Source organism: Anas acuta, chromosome 1 (genome assembly GCF_963932015.1).
Source record: "Anas acuta chromosome 1, bAnaAcu1.1, whole genome shotgun sequence".
NCBI classification, from domain to species: domain Eukaryota; kingdom Metazoa; phylum Chordata; class Aves; order Anseriformes; family Anatidae; genus Anas; species Anas acuta.
In genome coordinates this window covers 61,924,748-61,947,883 of record NC_088979.1, presented here as the reverse complement: position 1 = coordinate 61,947,883, position 23,136 = coordinate 61,924,748, and the positions used below count along the sequence as shown (strand labels likewise).

The window sequence follows — 23,136 nt, the reverse complement described above, 5'->3', positions numbered from 1 at the left end:
ATTTTTTATCTAGTTGCAATTTGTAGATTTTTTCTGCATTACATGAAGGGAAAAACATCTTCCATATTTACCTTTCTACCTCTACCTACCTTACCTAGAAGCTCACTCAGTAGAAAAATAAATAAATAAATAAATTCTTGATGAACAGAAGGGAGATGGATAAATGTGCTTGCATTACTCAAGAAAAGATTCATATATGTGCAAAATCATTACTCTAAAATCTTTATTATGGGAATTGAGAAAGCAATATACAAACATTATGCCTAAGCACCAAGAGAGAGGCACCTAACCCAGTGCTCTGAACCGCTTTGTGGAAGCACTCTAGGATAGCTTCAGTCTGACTATCTGAATACATTTGTTGGCATAATCTGTAATAGTTTCAAAAGTACAGGCACTCTCCCATTATATTGTACCACCAACCAAATGAAAATTCTGTTTTCTGTGCAGTCAGTCTATTTTGTGATAACACTGCTACCAACTTGGATGGCAAAGCAGATTGTTTTTGCCTTTAATTCATTTTCTTTAAACTGCCAACACTGCAAGAGAAAGGTGAACTAGCTCTGGGCACCCAGGACAGCAGAACTGTAAGGTAATGAAGACCTCCTCACACGCAGCTTACGAGTTTAGTTTGTAAAGAGCTTCAGCACCTACCCAATCTATGTGGCAGGAGCAAAGCTCTCCTAGAATGAGTAGTACCTGGTACCTGGTAGTAGTCTCCTGGTACTGAGTTGTGCTACCTTTGCAACACCCCCCTCACACCTTCTGGGTCATCTTCTGGTCTTCTCTGACTGGCTACGGGTAGTCTCTGAAAATAAATGTGACTGCAAGAATATTCAATAACAGAGTCAGACACTCAGTCCATTTTCTGTTCTCTACTTACATTTTATTACAGACTAATATGAAATCATTTCATATTCATACTTGAATTGTTTTAATTACTCGTGAGCAAACTTAAACCAGTCTTGAATGTTTATATTTATTGCAAGCAGATCCATGTCTCCTGCTTATATATTCTACATAAGGATCCAAAATGTGACTGAATATAAACAAGTTATATTTGGTTATCTACAGAAATTAAAGTTAAAAATAGCACTGAAAAGAAACTTTACAGTAATGTATTCACACACTGACTCTTCAAAGCAAATAAATGAAGTGGTATTGGATAATCTAAACATTAGATTTGAAGGCTGATTTATTTTCAAATAAATGCACCTATAATTGTACAATTAAAAACGAGTGTCGGTATTTGGTGCTGATGACTACAGACATCTTAAATGTTTAATGCACAGAAAACTACCCCCCAGCCCCCATACAGCACTTTCGCAGATTCTACTTTACATTAGATCATGAAAGAACATTTAAAATGCGGCGTGTACATTGCACAGAATTTGTCAGAGACAACGCATATTAAAATTCTGTGAATTTTCATAAGGTAAAAAATTAAAGCTATATAAACTGATTTTTTAGATTATTCTGCAAAGTAGAATCACGTACTTTTTCACTTTCATAATACTTTCACAAATTTCCATTAAAGCTTTTTTTTAACAGAGACAGTAGCATGAGCACAACGATCCCACTGGCTTCCAAAAAGAAAAGTAGTGCAGTTGGCTCAATTAAGCTATTTTTAACTTTTATATTTGCAAGCCAGTTGGGACTAGACAGGCTAATGCAAGCAATAAAGTAAACTGTAAGCTTTTATATTAAGTGGCTGAACAAACAATTATTGTACATTGTAAAATAAAAAAGATCCATGTCTTTTGCCACAAGCCACTGCAGAAAATATATGGACTTCAGTGGCTGAAAAGCTTGAAATACTTTCTAAGTCTTCACATACATTTGGTTAGCGCTTACCAGTTTCAAGACATTTACAGAAGCAGTTATGGAGACATTATGCTGTTAAAGCTGCAACAATTTAAACAAGGCGAGTTAGGAAGTTATATAGATTTTTATACTTTTCCCCCTTAATTCTTATAATATATAAAAATCTGTCTCCTCTCAGTGCCCCATCCATAATAAAACATTCAAATTCATTTTGATCTAACTTCTACTTTTTCTTCTTTGAATTTTATGATCCATTTACAGCGAAACTCCAAGTTACCACCTGCTGCAGTGGACTAGGTTTGCATGGCAAGAGTAACAGGGACTGAAGCAAAAACATAGCAAGAGAAACCGAGTTGATGTCATTTGGTTTTTCCATTGAACAGTCTATTTTAACAAACAGTACCAACTTTTAAAGGTAAAAGTATTGCTAAATCAAAGCAGAAACTTCCACTGAAATTCAAGCATTCTTCCTCCTCCAAAAAATCAACATGGTCGGCTAAATATTCCCAAGCACTTATGTAGGTGTTTCAGCTGAATAACATTGACAATAATTTCTAAGTGCTGGTCTACATGAAGTTTGCAATGAACTGCTTTGTTAGTAGGCAGAACAGGAATGCAGCATTTTCGAAAGCATCAAGCAAAAATCTCCTTATTTAAGGCTAAAAGATGGAACTCAGTAAGTAAAAAAGCAGGAGGCTTTATAGAATAGAAAAGCTAGCAGTAATAGCACAGCACAGAAAGTATATCACTCTACTTGCTGCAATCACAAATCCCAGCAAAACATGAATGGTTTAGGTGACACTGACAGAGCAACAGACCTATATTTCTAATATAACATTCATTAGAATTTTAACATTCAGCCACAACTCCACTCTAAGCTAAATTTAAGTGGCCCAAACTCATAAGTATAAAAAAAGCCTTCAAAACATATACTTAAAAAAAATAGAAATGGTGTGTTAACAAATGTATGCGTAAAACAGATTTATAAATAGCTACAGTATGAAAAATATTTCAGTGCAAAGGCAATTTTAAGATTTCTAAAAAATACATTACAAATAATTTGTTAACTACACACAAGAAATTTGTCACTGCTACCGGTATAAAATTTATACCCATATTAACTTTTTTTTTAAAAATATATACACCAGTGTTTTATGTAGGGGACGGTTTGAACTGACCAACATTCAAGTATGCAATGGCGTATATATGTACACACACCCACACCCACATACATATGTATGTATTTCAAAATGTTTCTGCGATGAGGACATTCTTTGAAACTTAAAAGTGCTACATGTTAAATGTTAAAGATACCTTCATTTGTGGTGCTCACCATTAGCCTTTTTTAATCCTCTTCCCCTATCTTTGGTATAATGAAAATTTCACAACTCACTTTACAATCTCTGTTTGTCCCAGGGCATTTTCAGTATTTCATTGTTGAACTGGAAAGTCACTCAGAGTATTGTGAGGAACACTTCCTAGTAAGTTGATGGATCTTTTATTAAAAAGTAAGTTGTCGAGTAAATTATTTTGTCTCAACTTTTTCTTTTTTAAATGCAAAAAGGGGAAATATTTTTTATCTGCCAGCCTTGTCCATTAAACTTACAACTAACAACAAATTTTTTGTTTTCACATTGCAATAAATTTTTAGCTAATATCCTTCCAGAATTATTTAATGACCATGGTTATTAACCAGTTATAAACATCAGGCTAAACTAGATTGAAATCAGATTACTCGTTCAGGTAGTTTTGCACCCCAAAATAAAACACTGGACTAAAGAAACAAGACGAGAACACAGCTAACAGTTCAATTAGTGCAAGGTAACATATATGTAGCAGAGAAAACAGGTACAAGTTGGCTGTCGTACTTGAAGTATTTCAAACAGAATCTTTGTGGTCCAACTAAATTCTATCACAATTGTGTTTCAATGTTAGTAATAGCCGTGTGCCACCTACTGGTTTGCTTGCAAAAGGTAACGGCTGGGCACTACTTGCTTTGTAATGTATCTACTGAGCCAATCAGCTTGTATTCAACCACATAATTAAAAAAAAATAAAAAATAAAAACAACCAAAAATTAAAAGGATGATCCAGATAGTAAAATATGCTTATTTGGAAAAATAGCCTTTTTTAAGAAAAAGAAAAAAAAAAAAAGAAAAAAAGCTCAATATATAATATTTCCTACTATGCATACTTTAAATTTACAGAGAGGTAAAAAGTGGGAATACTGGTTACCTGCATCTCTGACGAATTCACAAGGACATTTGAGGCAAAATGCTTACATTCAGTTTCTGAGTAGATAGCAACATTGATATCTACCTATTGAACAGCCAACTTGACTTCAGATAGCGTGCACATACAGTACACAAGGATTGTTATGCCTATCTTTCTACAGGGGGAAACTAACTGAAAACCATACATAGCCCTGATTTGGCCACTTACAAGGAAGTGAACATTAGAGAGTGTTTCTTGAAAGCAGATTTGCACAGAGGAAACACCAGTTTGTTCTATAGAAAGAGCAAAGAAAGAAAAAGGACAGAGGAAAATCAGAAACAGCACTTATTAAATATGCTTTAGGAGACTTTCATTGGAGATAACTGAGGTCATCGTTTCTGGCTGAAAATTAAAACTGTTGATCTCAAAATGTAGGTCACTGACTGAAACTATACACTTCAAGTAACAAAGAAAATGACTAAAGATGACAGAAGCAATAAATGCACAGAAGTCTTGACACAGGATGAAGAGAAATTTTAGTGCTACCAGTCTCACAGTACCAGACTGTGCAGATTGTTCATTGCTCCAGTAGTTCAAAACATAAAAAGAGGCCTATCGGCCTGGAAGGTTTCGTACTTCCAGCTCTTGATCCTGTTTGTCTGAACATTACCTCAGACAGCAAAAGCCACGTATAGTTTAATATGTGACATGTTTGTTTCCTGAAAAAAGAAATAAACAAAGGTACAGTTTTTAAAGGCTTGAGTTGGTGTTCTGTCATACAGATGTTTCCAAACCTGACCCACTGTAGTGGTAGCCTGCACTGGAACGACAATGCTTATTTGAATAGCCAAAGACAGATGGAAGTACTGAATAATCAATGCCTCTCCAGTGCGTAAACATCATTTTTTTAGAATGAGAATTAGACCTTCTTGCTGGGGAACTGCTGCAGTCGTTGCTCCTATATCTTGGGCTTTTCAGACAGGCAAGAGGTGTGAATTCCGAGATGTGGTCCCGGCAGTGCCTTGATGCATTCTGTAAAGGAAAAAAAGCCAAATACACAGTAAAGAGATGACTTCGGAGCTAGGTCTAAACTTGCGTTCTTTATGTCCTTGGTATATTAATGCCTTTCACTAAATCACCACTTTGGCTATTTGCTTCATGTGAAGGTAAAATCCCTCTTTCAGCACAATTAGTTTTATATTAAGACCTGAAGAACTAGGCATAATTTTACATATAATCTCTAAATTTGACAATGGGCTCTCCAGAGAACAGATGACGACAGGGAGGACTGCTTCCATGTTGACTTTTTTTTTTTTTTTAAATCAGGTTTATATTTCCTTCTGCAGTCTCTTTTGGTACATCTTATCTCAGAACTTTTTTAGTCAGGAATTGTTAGGGGGAATTTCAAGACAGAAAAGGTTCAATACTTTGTCCTGTATTTCCAAAGAGAGGGAATTCTTTACAGTTGGTTAGTGCTAATACAGGGACATTCCAAAAGACTCATTCACTTGCTTTGTACTTCTAAGTAATACCAGATTTTGGACTTGCTTAGGTTTACATGTAGCATGAGGTACATGCAGGCAGTTTATACCACACATCATAGCACCTGGTCTGATAACTTGGTCTATTTGTCCATTCAAATTTATCTGTACCACGTGATCACCCCACAATGGCAGAATTGGCACCTCACCTCAGGAAATACTCAGGACTATGCTAACAGCAGGGTTATATGACAAGAAGCTGGAACGTGTGAACAGACTGAAAAATAATCAGCACAGCACTGTCCCCAGTGAGTTTATCTAGTGTCCTCATTAAATGCTGTATATAATTTCCAGGCATAGGGATATGGAGGTTATGTGACAATATTTAAGATAATAATGTATTCTCAGCATGATTCAGACCTGTGTTATCAATCACCCTCTCCATGAATACTGTATCAACTAGCTAATACTCCACTCTTAATCACTGCCTTCCCTCTTTCCCTGTTAACATTAACAAGGTAGCAGAAGGGAGAAAATCCCCAAATAAATATTAATAACGTAGTTTAAGGAAGTTTGCCTACTTTCAATGCCAATCAAAGGCTTGAAATGCTACTCTTACATAAGAGCATGTAGAAAGCTTTCTAATGACAGTCACTCTTGGAATAGAGTCAGCAAACTCTACCAAAATACTCACTAGCAGTGAGGCCTCGATTCTTTTAAACACACATATAGATCAAATACCAACATTAGTATAGAAAAAAATAGGTAATTGGGTAACAGATCAGCAGACTTTATTTTGGAAATGTCAGAGGGAGTAGTCATAGGCTGTGTAACTTATTTTTCTTATTGTTCCAGCTATAAAATGAAACATTTTAGTTACTGCGTTTCTACAAATAAAATGGTATTTTTTCAGTGCACAAAATGTTGGGTTCCAAGGCAAAATATTTCAGTCTGCCATGCCTGACTTAGGGTCCTACTCACAAGTAACTCACTTCCTCTTGTATAGTTATCTTCCTGCTTTACTGTCCACATTTGTTCTATACGTGTATCCAAAAACACGAGAGATGACAGATAAACTGCTAATGAGAGATTTACTTCTGACTTCGTGTATTCTACACCACGCATAATGTGAGTACGCTCTGCAATAATAACTGCAGTTCTTACCAAACAGATGGTAGGCAATACCTATACATGACACAATGTATGAATAGGACTTTAATATGGGTGTATTGATTCATGCAGTCATGTTGTTCTGCCATGGGTGCCTGGGACAAAAAGAGCTTACCTGTATTGTGGAATATCTTTTGCAAAAACTAGTCTCTCCAAGTAAAACGTAATGATTTTGTATCATATTGATAAATTAACATCAAAAACTCTGGAGGAAACAGTTGATTTGTAAATAGCACAGAAAGAAATCAATCCAAACTGGCAACACGTACAGTACTGTTACCTAGCTTTGATCTAATTATGTCTCGGAAGCTGAAAGAGTTCCTTCAAGAAGTGGCCCATCGCTGTTCACCAGTGCATTTAGGGCTGCTCTATGTCTCATACTCTTCTGCAAGGATGAGGAAAAACAGTGAGACTCTTGCTGAATACAGGAGAGAAATGTGAATGAATGGTACCATTTGGTACATTTATAACTACTGTAGCAAGGTCCTGTAAAGTGACATATTTTCTGATGGATCTAAAAAGGAAAGGTTATCAGAGTAAAACACGGCTTCTATTTCTTGCTCCTGAGGTTAATCCTTTGAGACACACTGAGAATGTTTTAATTCCATTTTGAACTCTTAAAAATGCTTAATTACTCTCAAAAGCATTTAAACTGTACGATGACTAAGTACCATGGGCTGTGTGTCCTCCCCGCTGACAATAACCTGCACTGAATGAAGGAGCTCTCCTGGATATGATGATGTGACAGTGCTGTACCTGGACCAGTGCCCTGTAGGGCACGTTGCAGCCACGCTGGTCCAGGATTTCCATAAGGTCATCTCACCCCGAGCCAGTCCAGGCACTCCAAATTAAGGAGCAGATGTCCTGCTGCTCTGCCCCCCAGAACAAGAGGGTCACTGAAGGGAGTGCTACATGAGAAGGTGATGGTGCCAGTGCTGATAAAGGCTGACTTACAACTTAGTCATTACTACATGGCGAAAGAGGGCAGGAGAGTTACTAAGGTAACTTCTTCAGTTGGATTTAAATATTGCAACAGCAGGACCCATTTCTATGGGATTCAGATATTGAAACAGCAGGGCGCATTTCTTTATTTTCCACAGAAGAGTAGCCCAACACAAGACAAAGGCAGCAGTTGGCTGTCACCAGGTTTCTAAGAGGCCTGTGCAGCAGCTAAGCCCATTGAGGAGCAGAAGAATGATGAGTCCCCAGAGAGGCTTCCCCAGGCAAAAGCACCGCTGTGGGAGCAGCAAAGGGTAGAGATGCCATACCGAGACTCATGGGCTGATCTTGTGACTGAAGTGAAAGCGAAGTAAAAAAAAATCAGAAGCAAAAAGAAAAAGAAACATATTTCTTAAAAAGGGGTAAAAACATAGAAGTTATTTACAGCTCATAACTGAAACACCTGGTGTTTCAGCTAGAGAATAGCTGGGACTACAGAAACATTGCCAAAGTGACAATTGAAAAAATGCAGAGAATCATTTAAAGTGAGTTTATATTTTCCATATAAAGTGGCCAAGCTTCTCAGTTTATTAGAGAGGGATAAAGAAAAAGAAAATATTATCAATTAATATGGGCTAAATATTAAAAAAGCCCTATTGCTTATTGAAAGTTAAGGATGAAAGAAACCTTAAAGCTGCGTAATTTCCAGTTAAAACACAAAACTCAGCTTGTTTCATTGAGTCAAATAGTCGCTAGGACTAAGCATGAGACAGACGTGAGCAGGTTTTGACCTAAATTAACAAAAGACAACCGATTCCTCCAAAGCTTTTGCAGAATTAACATTTTAGCACAAGAAAGATGGCAGCTTGTGTGTATACAGAGATATATACACACATACATATATATACATATATGTATGCATATACACACATATACATATGTGAATGTATACATGTGTATATATGAAAAGATCTTTCAAAAACCACAGAACTAGACCTGGAATGATTAAAAACCTCTGAATGATAATGATGGTAAACAATCACTGACCCCACTCTGGAGTGACTCCAGATAATTGAAAAAGTTAGTAAGCGTTAAGAATTACTTCAAAGGCTTTCTGTGATCTGACCGCCTGAGCAGAACTAGTTTAGTAACCTGGGAGGTGACGTCTAGCCCTACGTTAATCTTGCCAACTGTTCCAGAAGTCCTTTATTACAAAGAAGATTATATAGTTTATAGGAATGCAGTAAGTTTAAAAACAGTTACAAGCTTACTTCAAACCAATCCTAAGGCTCTTAAAAGCCAATTTTATTTAGAATTTGCAATAGTGAAAACACCTTTGTGTATTTTCCCTCTGACTTAAACAATTACGGTATTTTTATTGACTATACATTTTTGAACAAAGAAAGAAAGAAGGCGTATTTTTTCTTATCTTAATCAGTTAAAAGATAAAGATATAAAATCTGTAATGGATACCAAGAGTCTCCTAGTATTAAGTCAAAAGGAACTTTCCTGTAGACCACAGTAAAGCCAAGATTTACCAGCTTTTCTTCTACTTTTATATTAAATTGTCATATATTTCTGCATCTTGAGCTTTTTTATTTTTAGAAAGTATAGAATTTCAAAAAATGGAATACAAGGAAAGCTTGATTTGAAAATGCATGCTAGAAACAACTTAGTGCAAAGAAGTTGCATTTTCAGCAGGGCAGATATATTAATATATTCCAGAGATTGCTTAAATCGTTTCCAGCACCATGTTTTCCGTATCAAGATAGAACATCAGCATTATCAGAATTAGTATGCTTTGTGTGGCAACTATTCTGCTTAGAGATTTACAATGCAAGCACAACATGCATTCACCTACAGATACACAAATGATTCAAGTGAGGCCTAAGAATCCTAGATTCTTGAGGCAGAAACACTTTGTAAATTTCAGTAAAATCAGTGAAAAAAATGTTAGTGATAGTGATAGATTGTGACAATGACTCATACAATCTTTGAGATAAATAAACAGGTGGAAAAATCGGAATTAAAAAGTATTTTTTAAAGTATAGGTGGTGTGAGTCAGAAATGGAGATAATGAATACAGTAAATAACTTCTGATAATAAACTTTTTACTGTCTTTTGAATGAAATGGCTGAGCATGCAGAAAGGCAGAAAAAAAGTCACCTTTTGTTCCATTAGAAACTTAGACTGCTTGAAGTCTGAGAAAGCATAAAGATGGTGGACTGCTCAACAGAAAGGCACTGATGTTTAGTCTGATTTCCCCAGAAGATTGTAGGAAGTAATCGTGCACATCATTTACGTTTAAAGCAAGGTAGGAGTTATTTAGACAAAGCAGATTGGAAGACAGACAGAAAAAAAGGGAGATAAGAAGAAACACAAGGGATATATCTGGTTAAAAGTCAAAGATTCTATTAAAAATTAAAAAATCAATATCGCTAGTGTTAAGCCCAAGGTCTGCCTTAAAATTGATTCCTTTTCCAGCACTAACATATAATCTTGGTGAAATTCCTTTATCTGGGGCTAGGTTTTTGCATTAACCCATGCACATTCTCTCTCTTTAGACTTAAATTAAGCATGCAGAACCTGCACCAAAATCAACTTGCACAAGTAGAACATATGACAGAGACATTGAAACAGAAAAATGCTAAAAGCTGATTTGCCTTTTTTTCATGCTATTCTGTACTCTTTTTTCTTCTGAAGTGGGGCATTTAATTTTAAAGTTAAAAACTTAATTTAAGTTTTAATACATGTTTTTTTTAAACAGGCACAGCATCAGTATTAGTTTGTTAAGATAGTATTATATTCCACAGATTGCAAAACATGAATGTTAGTATGAGTTCACTACATATTCCTCACCAACATACTTGGTGGTAATATTTATCACATTTGGAAATATTTATCAGATTTATTTTAAGTGTGTGAATTAAAGTTTATTCAACAATAAACGCACATGCAGTTGTAGAGTCCTTTGGTACAGAACTACAACCGCTTGTGTCAACCCTAGATTTAAGGGGACTTCAACAAAATGACATGCTCCTTTCCTACCAATTTTGAGCTTAGCTTATTTTCGCTTTTTTTTCCATTTTAGATAACTATGCCCAGTTTGCATGGTAAATGCTAAAACATCTGTATTAGAGATTACTTAAGGAAGTAAAAAATATTTGCCTGCTTTAAAAATTACTTCAATTCAGGGGTGCAGGCAGTACCCCTGGATACTACTCCATGACAGCAGGAACAACTGCTGTCCAGGCTGATTTAACTGCCTCCTACCTACCCTCACAGAGACCCCAACCCCCTTATACCCTTCTTATTTCCTCAAACCAGGAATCACGTTGAGCCATATAGCTGTCTCCCACCAGCCTTATCTGCTGATTTCCCAGTGGCTGCTGGTACAGGGGTAGAGGTGTCGCCCCAGGGTTCAGGTATATACTACCAAATAAATAACAAGCAGTTTATTTCACCATACTGGTTGATGAAAGAAGTGACTGGTAAACAACCAGTGACATACACCACAGATAGGGAACCTCTCTTCTAATCTTGTCTCTAAACTTGAGAGGGCTAATTATTAAAGGTAATGACAGGACAAGGGGAAATGCTTTTAAACTAAAAGAGGGGAGATTTAGATTATAGGTTAGGAAGAAATTCTTCACTCAGAGGGTGGGGAGGCACTGGAACAGGTTGCCCAGAGAGGTTGTGGAGGCCCCATCCCTGGAGGTGTTCAAAACCAAGTTGGATGAGGCCCTGGGCAACCTGATCTAGTGGGAGGTGTCCCTGCCTATAGCAGGGGGGGGGAACTAGATGATTTTTAAGGTCCCTTCAAACCCAAGCCATTCTATGATTCTATGATCTGTGATACAAATAACTAACTCTACAATGAAAAGTATTTTACCTGGATTCTTTCTGTTGCTGTAGGCCACAACTGTCTGCATAAGACCTTCTTGAGAACATCTGGAAGAAGGCTGACAGTTATGAGCAGAATAATACCCAGCCACGCAGGACCACTAGACAGCATTTGCATGAACACATAATACATCCTCTGATAATTGAGAAAAGGCCTGGTAGGAAAAAGATTAAATAGAAGTTACACTTCAACACACAAGAGAAAAACTGACAATGTTAAATGTAAATGTTACAGCAGTGATGAAATACTAAAGGTTCAACTTCCCAGTTTGTGGGAATTCATCCATGCCAGTTTTCCATCTAAAATAGTCACTGACTAGAGAGAACTGTTTTCCTCTTGTCTGCCAGGGTGTAGGTGCCAGGGTGTATGTAGTATCAGGCTGTCCTCTGTCCTCCATCCCAAGCTGCCTCTCCCTAACAAAGATAAACTAAGGTACATTCTATCCTGTTCATATATTTCCAATTACTCCTCATCATGCTCCAGATATTTAACATCTTTCTTCTTCCTACGGTCCCATCCACTCCCTCATGTTTTTTTCTGTCACGCACTCTTTCATATATATATCCTCTGAATGAGTCTTGTAGACCACACCTTTCTTCACTTCTCTCATACCTCAAGCACCCTCACACAACTCTGATGGTCTCATGTTAAGCACTTTAACCTATTCCCCATGTTTTTATCTGCCCCCAAGTCCAATGCCCTCACTTCCATATTTCCCTGCATCTTCATGGCAGTTGTATGGCCATTAAAATTCCATCTTTGTACAATAATGGAAACCAGAGGCATGTTTACTGAGAACAAAGTTCTTGACTGATCTGTTTGTAGAAATACTGCAGTATAAATCCCTCCTACCATTAGGGCAGTTTTCTGCTAGTTCCCAAAATTTCCTAGAAGTCCGTGCATTATAAAAAGGTAGAGCTGAACCACACTGTTGGATGTAAATAGCAACATGCCTAATACCCAGCAAGACTGGCTGGAAAACATTAGCAGGGAAAGTCTGCTACTATTTCTTCTACAAATCGTTTTCATTCTGATAATGATGCAACGGAACTCTGGTTTTACTGCCAAAAAAGGTTGGACAAGTTACTCATTTGGAAAGGACACACTGAAATACAAAACCTTCCTCCAGGTCACTCAAAGTGTTTACTTATGTATACAAAGTTGAACAATTCCAGCAGAAGAGATTAAAAACTACAACCTTGTAACTAGGCCCTCTCTGTAGGTGAGAAATGCAAATTCAACTTCCTGATCGCAATCAGGGACTGTAAGTATCTGAACCTATGTTTCAACTAAATCTCCTTCCTCAATATTTCAGTTTCAAGAACACAGAATTTTAAAAATAGAAAAAAACTCACCAAACTTTAACATTTTCAATCAGCTATGGACAAAAGTTTTTCTTCAAAAGCTTATCAACTGTAGAACAAATACCTGAATCTACTTTTCTAAACAACTCGGTAATTAATGAGCTCAAACGTATGGCTCCTGCTAATCCACACCACCTCAGTGTTGGTTCAACTCCCTTGCTCTAGTTTAGGCTGCTACAGCTTGTTCCCTCCAAGACAAACCTATTCTGTGGGTGGCTAGCCCCAAGCAACACAGACTTGGCCTACTTGGCTCGGTGACATTTGGCCTCAGAGAGAAAGCCTCAGCTACTTGAACTAATCATTGGACTACTTTTAACTGATACCACTGAGATAGGTTTAATGGCAGTCTGAGGTCAGATATTCTCCTCTTACGCTAACAATATTTTTAGAAGCTTTTCAGTGAAAAAGTAGCTGAGCATTCTGTAATTACCATTACTGGTGTGTTTAAAATGTGACTGCTATTAGGATTTCTGCAATATATAAAAGCTAAATTGAATTCTGTGTGGAAAACAACATGAAATGTGTAACAGGCTTATGCTTCTGAAATAACATTTGCAATGTAATTTATATTAGGGTTCATACCAAATAATTCCTCCCCAGAGCAGAGAAAAGACAATGTAGAATAGTAGTGATCCCCAGATCATGAAGTGATTTATCCACGTCCAATAGTGTGTATCTAGTGCAAGCTGAAAAGAACAATACAGTATATGGTGTTATTACTATCTAGAAGCAACAGAATACTTGGAAGTCAAATGAAAATGACACCTTTTGAAAAAAAGGTAAGGATTCTACACTGAATAGGCTGAAAAACAGATGGTTTTGTTTTTAATTTTGAGCACAGTTAAAAAGGCACTGATAGCAAAAACTGTATGTAAACTAATACCTTCCAGTGTATGGTTGTAGAGAGAAACTGGTATTAATAAGTAGCAATGAGATAGCTCTAAGAAAGTTTCCATGGATAAAACATAGAATATCTTACCTTTAATGTAACCGTGAATACAAGCACAGTAAACACCAGTGTCCCAAAGGTCCAGTTTCCAAACATCTATAAAAAATGGTTCAAGACAGTTATAATAGGCTACATCTTCCACCACTTCATGAGTTGTCCAGAATAAACCTCTTAAATCTATGTATTACTTTATACCAGGAACTGACACTTAACACAACACTGAATTCTTGTATGATCTAGTGCAAATTGTTTCTGTTTCTTGCCCTTGTGTATGTATACACACTTTGTATTTCACAGCACTGTATGGGATTTGCGGAAGTGTGCTGAAAAAGCTGGTCCATGTGACTGCAAGACTGCAGTGAAAAATCCTGGTGATCGTGGGAGGGACCAGAGAACTGGAAAAAGCCCACCAAGTGGAGGAAAAGCAGCTGATTCACCTGAAAGCAGGGATGCTATTCAGATGAATCTCTACTATTTGGTGAAATTGGCTGACTAACCTCAAACAGTTCAGCAAACGCAAAAGCAAGACCCTGCACCTGGAACATATTAATCCCATGAACCACTGCAGGCTGAGATCAACTGGCTAGAAGGCAACTTTACAGAAAAGGACTGAAGAGTCTTAGTGGGGGTGAGCAAGTTGAAGAAGAGTCGAGTGTGCCCCTGCAGCGGTAGAGACCAACCTCATAAACTATTGGCAAGGTAGCTGCCAGCAGGTAAAGGGAATTGATTCTTCCTGTCTATTCAGGACTCATCAGACCACATCTGAAGAACTGCATTCATTTTGAACTGAAGATAAGAAAGACTCTGACATACTGCAGCAAGTCCAGTAGAGAACAACCATGATGAATGAGAGAGCACCATGATGAATGAGGATGAGGGAAACAGGCTTTCTCAACCCCTTACGGAATCTTGTTGCTATCTTCAACTGTCTGATGGTTGGATACAGACAAGACATAACAAGACTCTTCTCAGAGATGCAAAGTACCAGGAGGAGACAAAGCAGATCTCTTTAGCAACAATAAAAGTTCTGCTTAGGTATTAGGAGAAATCTTTTCAACATGAAGGTGGAAAAACATTGGAACAGGTTGTCCAGGAAGGTTATGGAATCTGCATACTCAGGGATATTAAAAATTTGAGGAGAACTGGGCAAGACCTTTAGTAACTTGATTTTAATTAACCCTGCACAAAGTAGGGAGCTGAATGGCATTACTTCTGGAGTCCCTTCCCACCTACATTATTATACACAAGCTCACCCAGTGTTAGATGACAAGGGATCCACAGGGGCAAGCAATCATACAAATGTCCTGCCTTGGGAAAAACTTTGAACAGAGATCAAAGCCCTCCATAGGACATAAATCTGTAGGTAACCTGCCTGAGATAATCTGATCAAGAAGGAACAGAAAATTATTTAAAAAACAAACTGACTGAAATATTCATTATTCTGAGTAATCATTTCATTACTTTAAAATTACACAGTATGAGAACAAGTTTACAGAGCATATGATGAAGTGCAGAAAACCTTCAGTATTTTGATCTGAGTTTTACTTAAATTATATAATACAATCCTTTAGTAGGCTCATGTCCATGCTACATTATTTTATGTGCCCTACAATAATCAGTGTGGTTAATACCAGGAATCTGTTTCAGGAACTTGAAATTATGCCAACATTTACTCAAATTCTTCTGGCACTTAGACTTTACAATACTCTCATGCTGAATCTGGCATCTCTTGAAGAGCCCAGTGTCAGTATAAGTTTCTGCACATTGACCAGATATGTCTGTATTTTCAGTAAAAGCTGCAAGATTAGGAAAAAAAAATGAAAAAAATTTCCTTGTTCTATCAGGCTAGCTAGAAGGCATTAGGCTGCAACCTAACACTTCACCTACCCATGTTTTTGGCTCAGAAAATGAGGTCATACCACAGGGACTGCTGTCAGACACCAAGAGTCTGCTAATTTGGCATAGAAAAAATGTAAGCAGAGCAACATGAGATGAAGAGAGTTAAAAAATCCGATGGAATTTTCAGCAATGAATCTCTCAAGATACTGTTCACGTCTTCAGGCTGTGAATCATTCTTTTATGTTTGTTTGGTATCATGTAGTTTATTAGCAAATATTTTTGTGTGCTCTGCTCCCAGCCTTCCCAAGACTTTCCCCCTCCTTCTGTGGCTGTATTTGTTTTATCTGCCATGTTCCCATTCATCTTTCTTCTCACCTCTCTTCCCTCCTGTTGTTTTTTTCCCCTTCTGGTAATCCTTTTAACTTAGTTTTTCCTATCTATCTCTGAACCCATCCTAACAATTATATTTAAAACCATCTGTATCAAATGTTGAAATGAAAAAGTCACACAGGATGTATTACTCTATGAGTAAACTGTGATGACATTTACAGTCTGCAATCACTTCTGTGATGCCTTTGTTTCTTCTTCCCTTCCTTATGTAGTTGGTCTCTGACTATATGGTTTTACAACACCAACAATGATGTCATATCCAAAGTGGAACTTCATACAAAAAGCATTGTTGCACGTTAGTAACAACTGATAAGAGAGTAATCTTTGGTATCTTAATTTTGTTTCCCAGGAAATGATTCAAGTAGGAATTTACGAAGTAAATTTCAGTGACTGAAAGCACACTATTCAGTATTCTAGTAACACGACTCTACAGACTGCAAACTATTTCAAACAGATTTTTAAATACTGAGAAACATCCTGAGGGATTGTGTTTGGAAGCAACCTGAACGGTATGCAAATTTTAGTGTGTTACAGGGCGCAATTCAAATAAAAGACTTCCTACTAGATATGCAAAAACGATGATCAGTTCACTTCTGGAGGGAAAGACAATTTTCAAATTTTTGCTTCAGCACCCATTTTAACAATTTCGAACCTAACTTGACTCATCTTGTATCATTTAAGGTATTAGTGTTATCTTCAGCCCTTTTGTTCCCTTTTCTGCTTTCTGCCTTTGCCTGTTCCATAATAATGCATTGCTGTGGTAAATCTTTCAAATCCTCAAATCTTGTCCTGCCTTTTTCCAGACTTAACCATAATTTTAACACTTGGAAATAACTATCGACACCTACTAGCACTCATGTTTGTATGAACTCACATACTTATCTCTATTCCTGGACACAAATATCTTCAAGCTTTTAAATCTAAAACTGGAACTGTAAATCTGTACACTTCGTACACGCAAGCATGCATGCTGAAAGATATTGAATTTTTCTAACCCACTCTGACACTCAGGAGTCAGAATGTCTCATCAAAATACATTTTACCATCAAATATTAACATGGGTGTCTAGTTCTAGACATACACATTCAAAATTTGGAATTAGGCATTAGTGCTAATTTAGAGCTTCAACAAGAACTAGATTTAATACATGCAACAGAAATAGACTAAAATTTCAAAAAGGAACACAGAATACTTGTGATACAAACCGCTTACAAAATTTTGTACAGATATGAGAAGACTGACTTCCAGGACTACAAATATGAGCTGATGTAGAGTCTTGAATAACTAATAGAACATAATGGTATCAGAAAAAGAAGTGCTGCAGGGTACAGTTATGTCTAGGGTACAGTCATTCAGTCCTTAGAAAAGCTATTGTCCTTAACAAATGTTCTCTCACACACTAAAAGTTCATTTCATCACGCTAAAAGTTCATTTTATTGATAGATGTCACAAAGATGGCATTTTATGATATTTGAATATTGGTTTTCTAGCAAATGTATATTTTATACATAGGCAACAAAACTGTGCAGTTTATTTTCTCTCTCACTTTGAGGGGCCTTTCTAAGACTATTCGAATATTTTATAGCATACACCGTAGTAAAATTTCTATAGCAGAGTTAGCAACAAAATGTAGGTTCCAGAAAATTATAGAACAAAATACCAAAATGCAAGGAAGCAAAAGGCCTTTTATTTTTGAAAGGTCTTGGTTCTGTATTATACTTCATATACCTTAATATACGTTGTACTCTGTATAAGTTCTTTGTATTTTAAAAACATTTAAAGTAGCAATAAAGAGCATTTCTATTTATAGGTTTAAGTGCTATTGTAAAATAGTTATAGGAAATAACTAAACTGCTCTTTAATTAGCAGTTTAATTAAAGAACAGTGAAAGAAATGGGTATCATGACAAATCCACAGTAGTCTTACCATGTGAGTGTTGGTTGTCATTAGCTGAGTATAGGAAGAGAAGCAAGTAGCAAAAGGAAAAAAAAGCACACAAATAAAATAGACCAACATATCAATGGGTAAAATAAATAAAATGCAAAAGGTTCTTAAAATCTGCATTGTGATTGCAAAGCAAGTAAAGAGAGATCATTTTCAGCTGCCATATGTAATAATTAAAATATTTAAAAAACTTGTCATATTTAAGTTTTTATGATAATTCATAACTGTTCTAAGAGTCTTTTGATATGTTAATCAGATATTCATCAGATGAATGTTAAGCATAAAACAGAAAGGTTACTACGTAAAGTCTGAAGGAATTCTTGGACTTTCTGATATATATTTCTCCAAAGTTGTATCCAGTGCTATGCCTGTTTACTGATACACAGTATTCCTATTAAATAATTCAGATTTTACTAAACAGATATCCCATCTATCTTACCATAACTCATAAAATATTCATGATGACAGAACACACTTGACATTAAAAAATTACCTTTGATCGACACTAAGTGTAACACTAACCTGTCCATTGCTGGTCACAACTGTGTTGTCAAACAAGAAATAGGCACCGAAGAAAAATACCACAGCATCAAACACTCCTAGGAATGTCCAATAAATAAACGCACGCCAGCGCAACAAAGCATTCTTGGCAACATCTCTGTGTAAAACAAGATATATGCATTCATAATAGCATGTTAAAAAATAAACTTAGACAAACAACATCAAATTATTTTTGAAATATATTTTGAAAGAAATATAATTAGGAAATCTTATGCGAAACTGCCACATTTCACCATGACAACCATCTACCACTCCACATCAAAATCCTTCCTGAATACCTCCTTTTTCCTTTTTTTTTTTTTTTAATTTAATTTTTACTGAACCCTTTTAACTGTTGCCTGTAGTTCTGCTTATTCCAACTGCATTGTAAATTGTTCTGCACACATTTATTTTTCTATTTTTTTTTACAGAAAGTACCTGCTGTGCACATGACAATCTAGTGTGGACTGTAAATAAAAACACTAGAGGTCTCTGGAGACTTTGCTTTGTTTCCCACGGGATACTTTTACACAGAGCACTGCAACAAAACAAAATACTAATTTTATGTGGAACATGGAAAACAAGGATTTTGCAACTGAGTTGAACCCTTAGGTCAAATTGCATTTCTTAAATGTTTTCCCACAAAAAAATACATGGATTAGTCAAAAATAGAACTATTCACTGCCATATATGCTCTTACTACAGAAAAATTTAAATAGTAGAAGTTTAGTTCTGGCATACAGGAAGAGTATGTATCAACTTGCCATTTACCATAAAACACAAGAGAGTAAATCAGCACACAATTAAATGAAAACCCTGAATTACAGAAATCTCACATAGTAGCTAGAAATACTTACTATGAACCAATGTTTTCATCACATGTAGTTTAAAAACTGTGTCTGATGACCAGATTATGTCATTTATCACTGTATGCTATCCCAGTAAATTAGTAATATTTAGTGCAAAACCGTATGTGGTTAACTGTAACCTGACCTGTCTTAGAACAACTGCACTATTGCCCAAAATGGCGATAAACTGTTAGATATCAAAAAGGCAGTGTTTTTGACCAAATAGCCTCTGTTAAATTTCAAAAAAGAAAATGAAAAATCTTCCAAGTTACCATTTCTAAACTGATAACACTTAAAAAATAAGAAACAAATGGGGAGGCTGGTGTTGGTTTGACAATAGCATCCGTTGTTCCTCTTCCATTTCATAGCTAAACAGTATCTACGCACTGATTACCGGTTAGGCAGCTTTTACCTCTTTCCAGAAATGTTTGCTCTTTGATTATCTAGTGTTACCACCCTCTAAAATGCACTGGTTTTGCTGCTACAAGAATAAAAAAAAATGGACACTGTTCCTAATTTAGATGGTTACATGCTGTTTATTACATGCAGGGAACTGTTTTTCAAATGGTTAAGAATCTAAACCAGTCACAATTTTAATGCCCACTAGCGAGTAAGAAATATGTAGATGACAATGCTGGAATAGAATATTCCACAGAATATAAATATGATAAAATACTTTAACTCACAGTCTTCTTTTCTTTCAGAACAAAACATGTATGTAGTATGATTTCCTTAAAAAAAATCTATTATTCTATTCCCCATGGTTGGAGGAAATAAACAGTATTAAAAGAAATCACATTTTGATTTGTAGAATAGTAATTTCTATTATGTTCTCAGTAACATTATGAATGGTGTGGCTTGCAGTATATTAATATACGTGTTAAAAACATGCACCTACAATAGTTTATATACAGTACATGTGGCCTTCAACCCTTCTGCTGCAGTCTATCTGATGTTGTATTGTACCTTGTGGTACAAAATCCTGAGGACTTTGGTTATAACAGAGATAGATTCCACAACTGAATAGTCAAGCTTTGGGGTCTAATGCATTAATTTTACCTGTATAAGGAAGGCTCTTTCTTGAGTGTGTCTGCACTGACATGTTGTTCCATTAGACTGTACAAGAGGATAGGAAGGGAAGTGAAGCTGATATTGTACAGTGTTAGATACGCAGTATCATATAAAGGCTGTAGATGGAAAAGAATTAAATCAGCTAGTTTTAATTTTAAAACAATCCACTGAATTACACTTGATTTAAAATGAATGAGTCATTTTTTTCAGAAAAACTTACTTATAAGGGAGAATACTGGTTTATCTCCTAAAAGATGGTACTCTTCTGGTGAACAATAGTTCCCTTTTTCCCTATCTTTATGCATTTATTTTTTTTTCATTTCAACGCACTGAATGATGCTATTTGTCCCGAATTAGTAGTTTGTATGTGTACACCCCAGAAAAGATGACTCTGTTCTTTTACATTCTGAATTCTAAAAATGAACTGCTAGTTCAGATACTTATCTTTCAGGATTGCCTCTGTCTGTGATTGATAAGTTTAAACCTAATGGACCTTACAGGTTCCACAGAGATTACACATGGACTAACTCTTTTTGTTTTTCTGTTATTTTTTTACTTTGAAAGAACATTGCTTTTAGGATAATTCATCAAATTAATTTCTGTAACTTAAACTGCCACTAAAAATCATATGAATCAGAAGTGATACTCTTCTTTTTACAATGTGTAAACTAACCTAGAAATTTTATTGGCTGAATAGGTACAGTGTCAAAGGCTCCATTTGTTTAAAAAATGACAAAAAAAAAATTCAGCAGTGAGGTAAAAAAAAAACAACACAAAAACACTAACCTGTTGTGAAAACCCACAGAAGAACTGATATAAAAACTGAGGAAAAATGAAGCAGACATTCTGAAAGATAAAGTGACACAGTTATGAAGTGAAATTTAAGCACAAATGCATATGCTGTGTAATAGTATAGCTATGCATATTACAGTTTTATAACACCAGTAACAGTAAACACTGCAGAAAGAGTAGAAAGAGTTGCATTCATTAAATATCAACACCATCACCATCTTACAGTAATACTGGTAAAAAATACTTAAAATATTTTGAAAGAAAACTCACATGACTACAGTTTCAAAATTCAAAGGCAGTTAATTTGTTATGCAGGAACACAGTTCAGTTAAGGCAAGGCAAAACAAGATGCAATCCACAGTAGGACACAACTTGTGATGAGCAAGGATGTTTATATTATGCTTAGCAGAGTTCCCAGCAAAGTAATTTTTAAGATGTTTCTAGCTGTGACCCAAACTTCATCACCTCCTAACTATAGATTCAATCAAACACTGAGCTTGAATTATCCTCTGAAACTTCCTTTCTATAATCTTCCATTGCTTACTGAAAGAACTTTGATTGGATCCCAACATTTCGATGTAATAAAACTATTTAAAAAAGGGAAAGCACATTATAAACTTTCTCCACCCACACTAACCCAATGAATTTAGAAACTAACATAAATTAAGTTCTGCTAAATTCTCAAATACTACTTGCAATTTGATTTAAAAGGCCACTGTAGAGAAAACCAAGAAGTTAATGAAGTCAGTGCTGGAGTTTTTAAGAGAGAAAAGGCAAATTTCATTTTTAACCATAGCACTGATTACAGAATGCACTTATATAAAAGATCCACTTCATGATCTGGTTAACAACAATAATCCCATTTCAACTTTGCATCTGGAAGTCAACAAAATCCCTTTATGGAATTACAGCATTTTGGTACCATTGACTACATATAGTTAGATATTATTATGTGTATTGAGATTCACATACTTATAAGAAGCATTATCCTACCTTATAAAAGAAGTATTGCACAAGTTCAGATATTCTAACATAATAGAAATGCCCATGAACAAGCAACATTTTTTTCAAATGTTTAAATTTAGGTATTGCATAGTCACTATTTCTTGCTGCTTGACGACCTTCTTTGCCAATGATTCCTTAAACAAAAAAAAAGAAAAAAAAAAGATGAAGCTGTTTAATAATGGAAGAGCTATTTAAAAGACACAATTATTTGAAAAGCTATGAAATTATAAAAAAATGCAATGACATTGATCTAGTAGATGATCACAACTGTGCTTCATAAAATTCCTGAGGCAAATGCACTATAAATTGTCTGTAAAATGCAGAATTTAATTTAGACCACCTACTTTAAAGAAGTAAGTGTTTTTGTTATTTCATTTCAATTAATACTCTAAAAAGCACACTTACCTATACCAACATGTGCTTCTAGAATCATACTGACATCATTTGCTCCATCACCAATTGCTAATGTGATAGGGTGCTCCTTTGATAACTTAATCAATTTTACAATCTAGAAAAGAAGTAGTGTTAAAAACTCATCTATGATGGCTTGGTTATTTCATATGAGTATACAATTAATTAAAAATGATGAACACAAAAACAGTATTGCCCAGTCTAACCACTACACATTATGATCATAGGAGGCTCTCTGTTTTAAAAATATTTTCTACTAACAAAAAAAAAAATTTATGTGATATAAACTAGTATACAACAGTCAACAAGTACTTAAAATACGTAATGCACACGTTTTTCTATCTGGATTCTTCTAACTTGACTTCCCACTTATATTAAAAATAAAGATTAAATATCACCCCACAATAATAAATAATTCAGGTTCTTGTAATATCAACAGATAGTTGACAATTCAA

General features: G+C 35.6%; 1 protein-coding gene across 4 annotated transcripts in view; it reads right to left on the bottom strand.

Annotated features, from left to right (window-relative positions):
- Positions 1 to 857: 857 nt before the first annotated feature.
- Positions 858 to 23,136, bottom strand: part of ATP11A (ATPase phospholipid transporting 11A) — a 123,711-nt gene continuing 101,432 nt past the window's right edge. The window contains exons 21-30 of one of the 4 annotated variants that reach the window (XM_068678712.1): positions 22,676 to 22,778; positions 22,259 to 22,404; positions 21,260 to 21,319; positions 20,462 to 20,589; positions 18,537 to 18,672; positions 13,872 to 13,937; positions 13,475 to 13,578; positions 11,517 to 11,682; positions 9,791 to 9,879; positions 4,959 to 5,066 (exon numbers count right to left, since the gene is read on the bottom strand). In XM_068678712.1, coding sequence (XP_068534813.1) covers positions 9,802 to 9,879; positions 11,517 to 11,682; positions 13,475 to 13,578; positions 13,872 to 13,937; positions 18,537 to 18,672; positions 20,462 to 20,589; positions 21,260 to 21,319; positions 22,259 to 22,404; positions 22,676 to 22,778 — 987 coding nt within the window. In that variant the 3' untranslated portion in view covers positions 4,959 to 5,066; positions 9,791 to 9,801. Of the gene's footprint in view, positions 5,067 to 6,954; positions 7,071 to 9,790; positions 9,880 to 11,516; positions 11,683 to 13,474; positions 13,579 to 13,871; positions 13,938 to 18,536; positions 18,673 to 20,461; positions 20,590 to 21,259; positions 21,320 to 22,258; positions 22,405 to 22,675; positions 22,779 to 23,136 lie in introns of all 4 variants that reach the window. The other 3 variants (XM_068678698.1, XM_068678706.1, XM_068678689.1) reach the window with 3 other exon arrangements.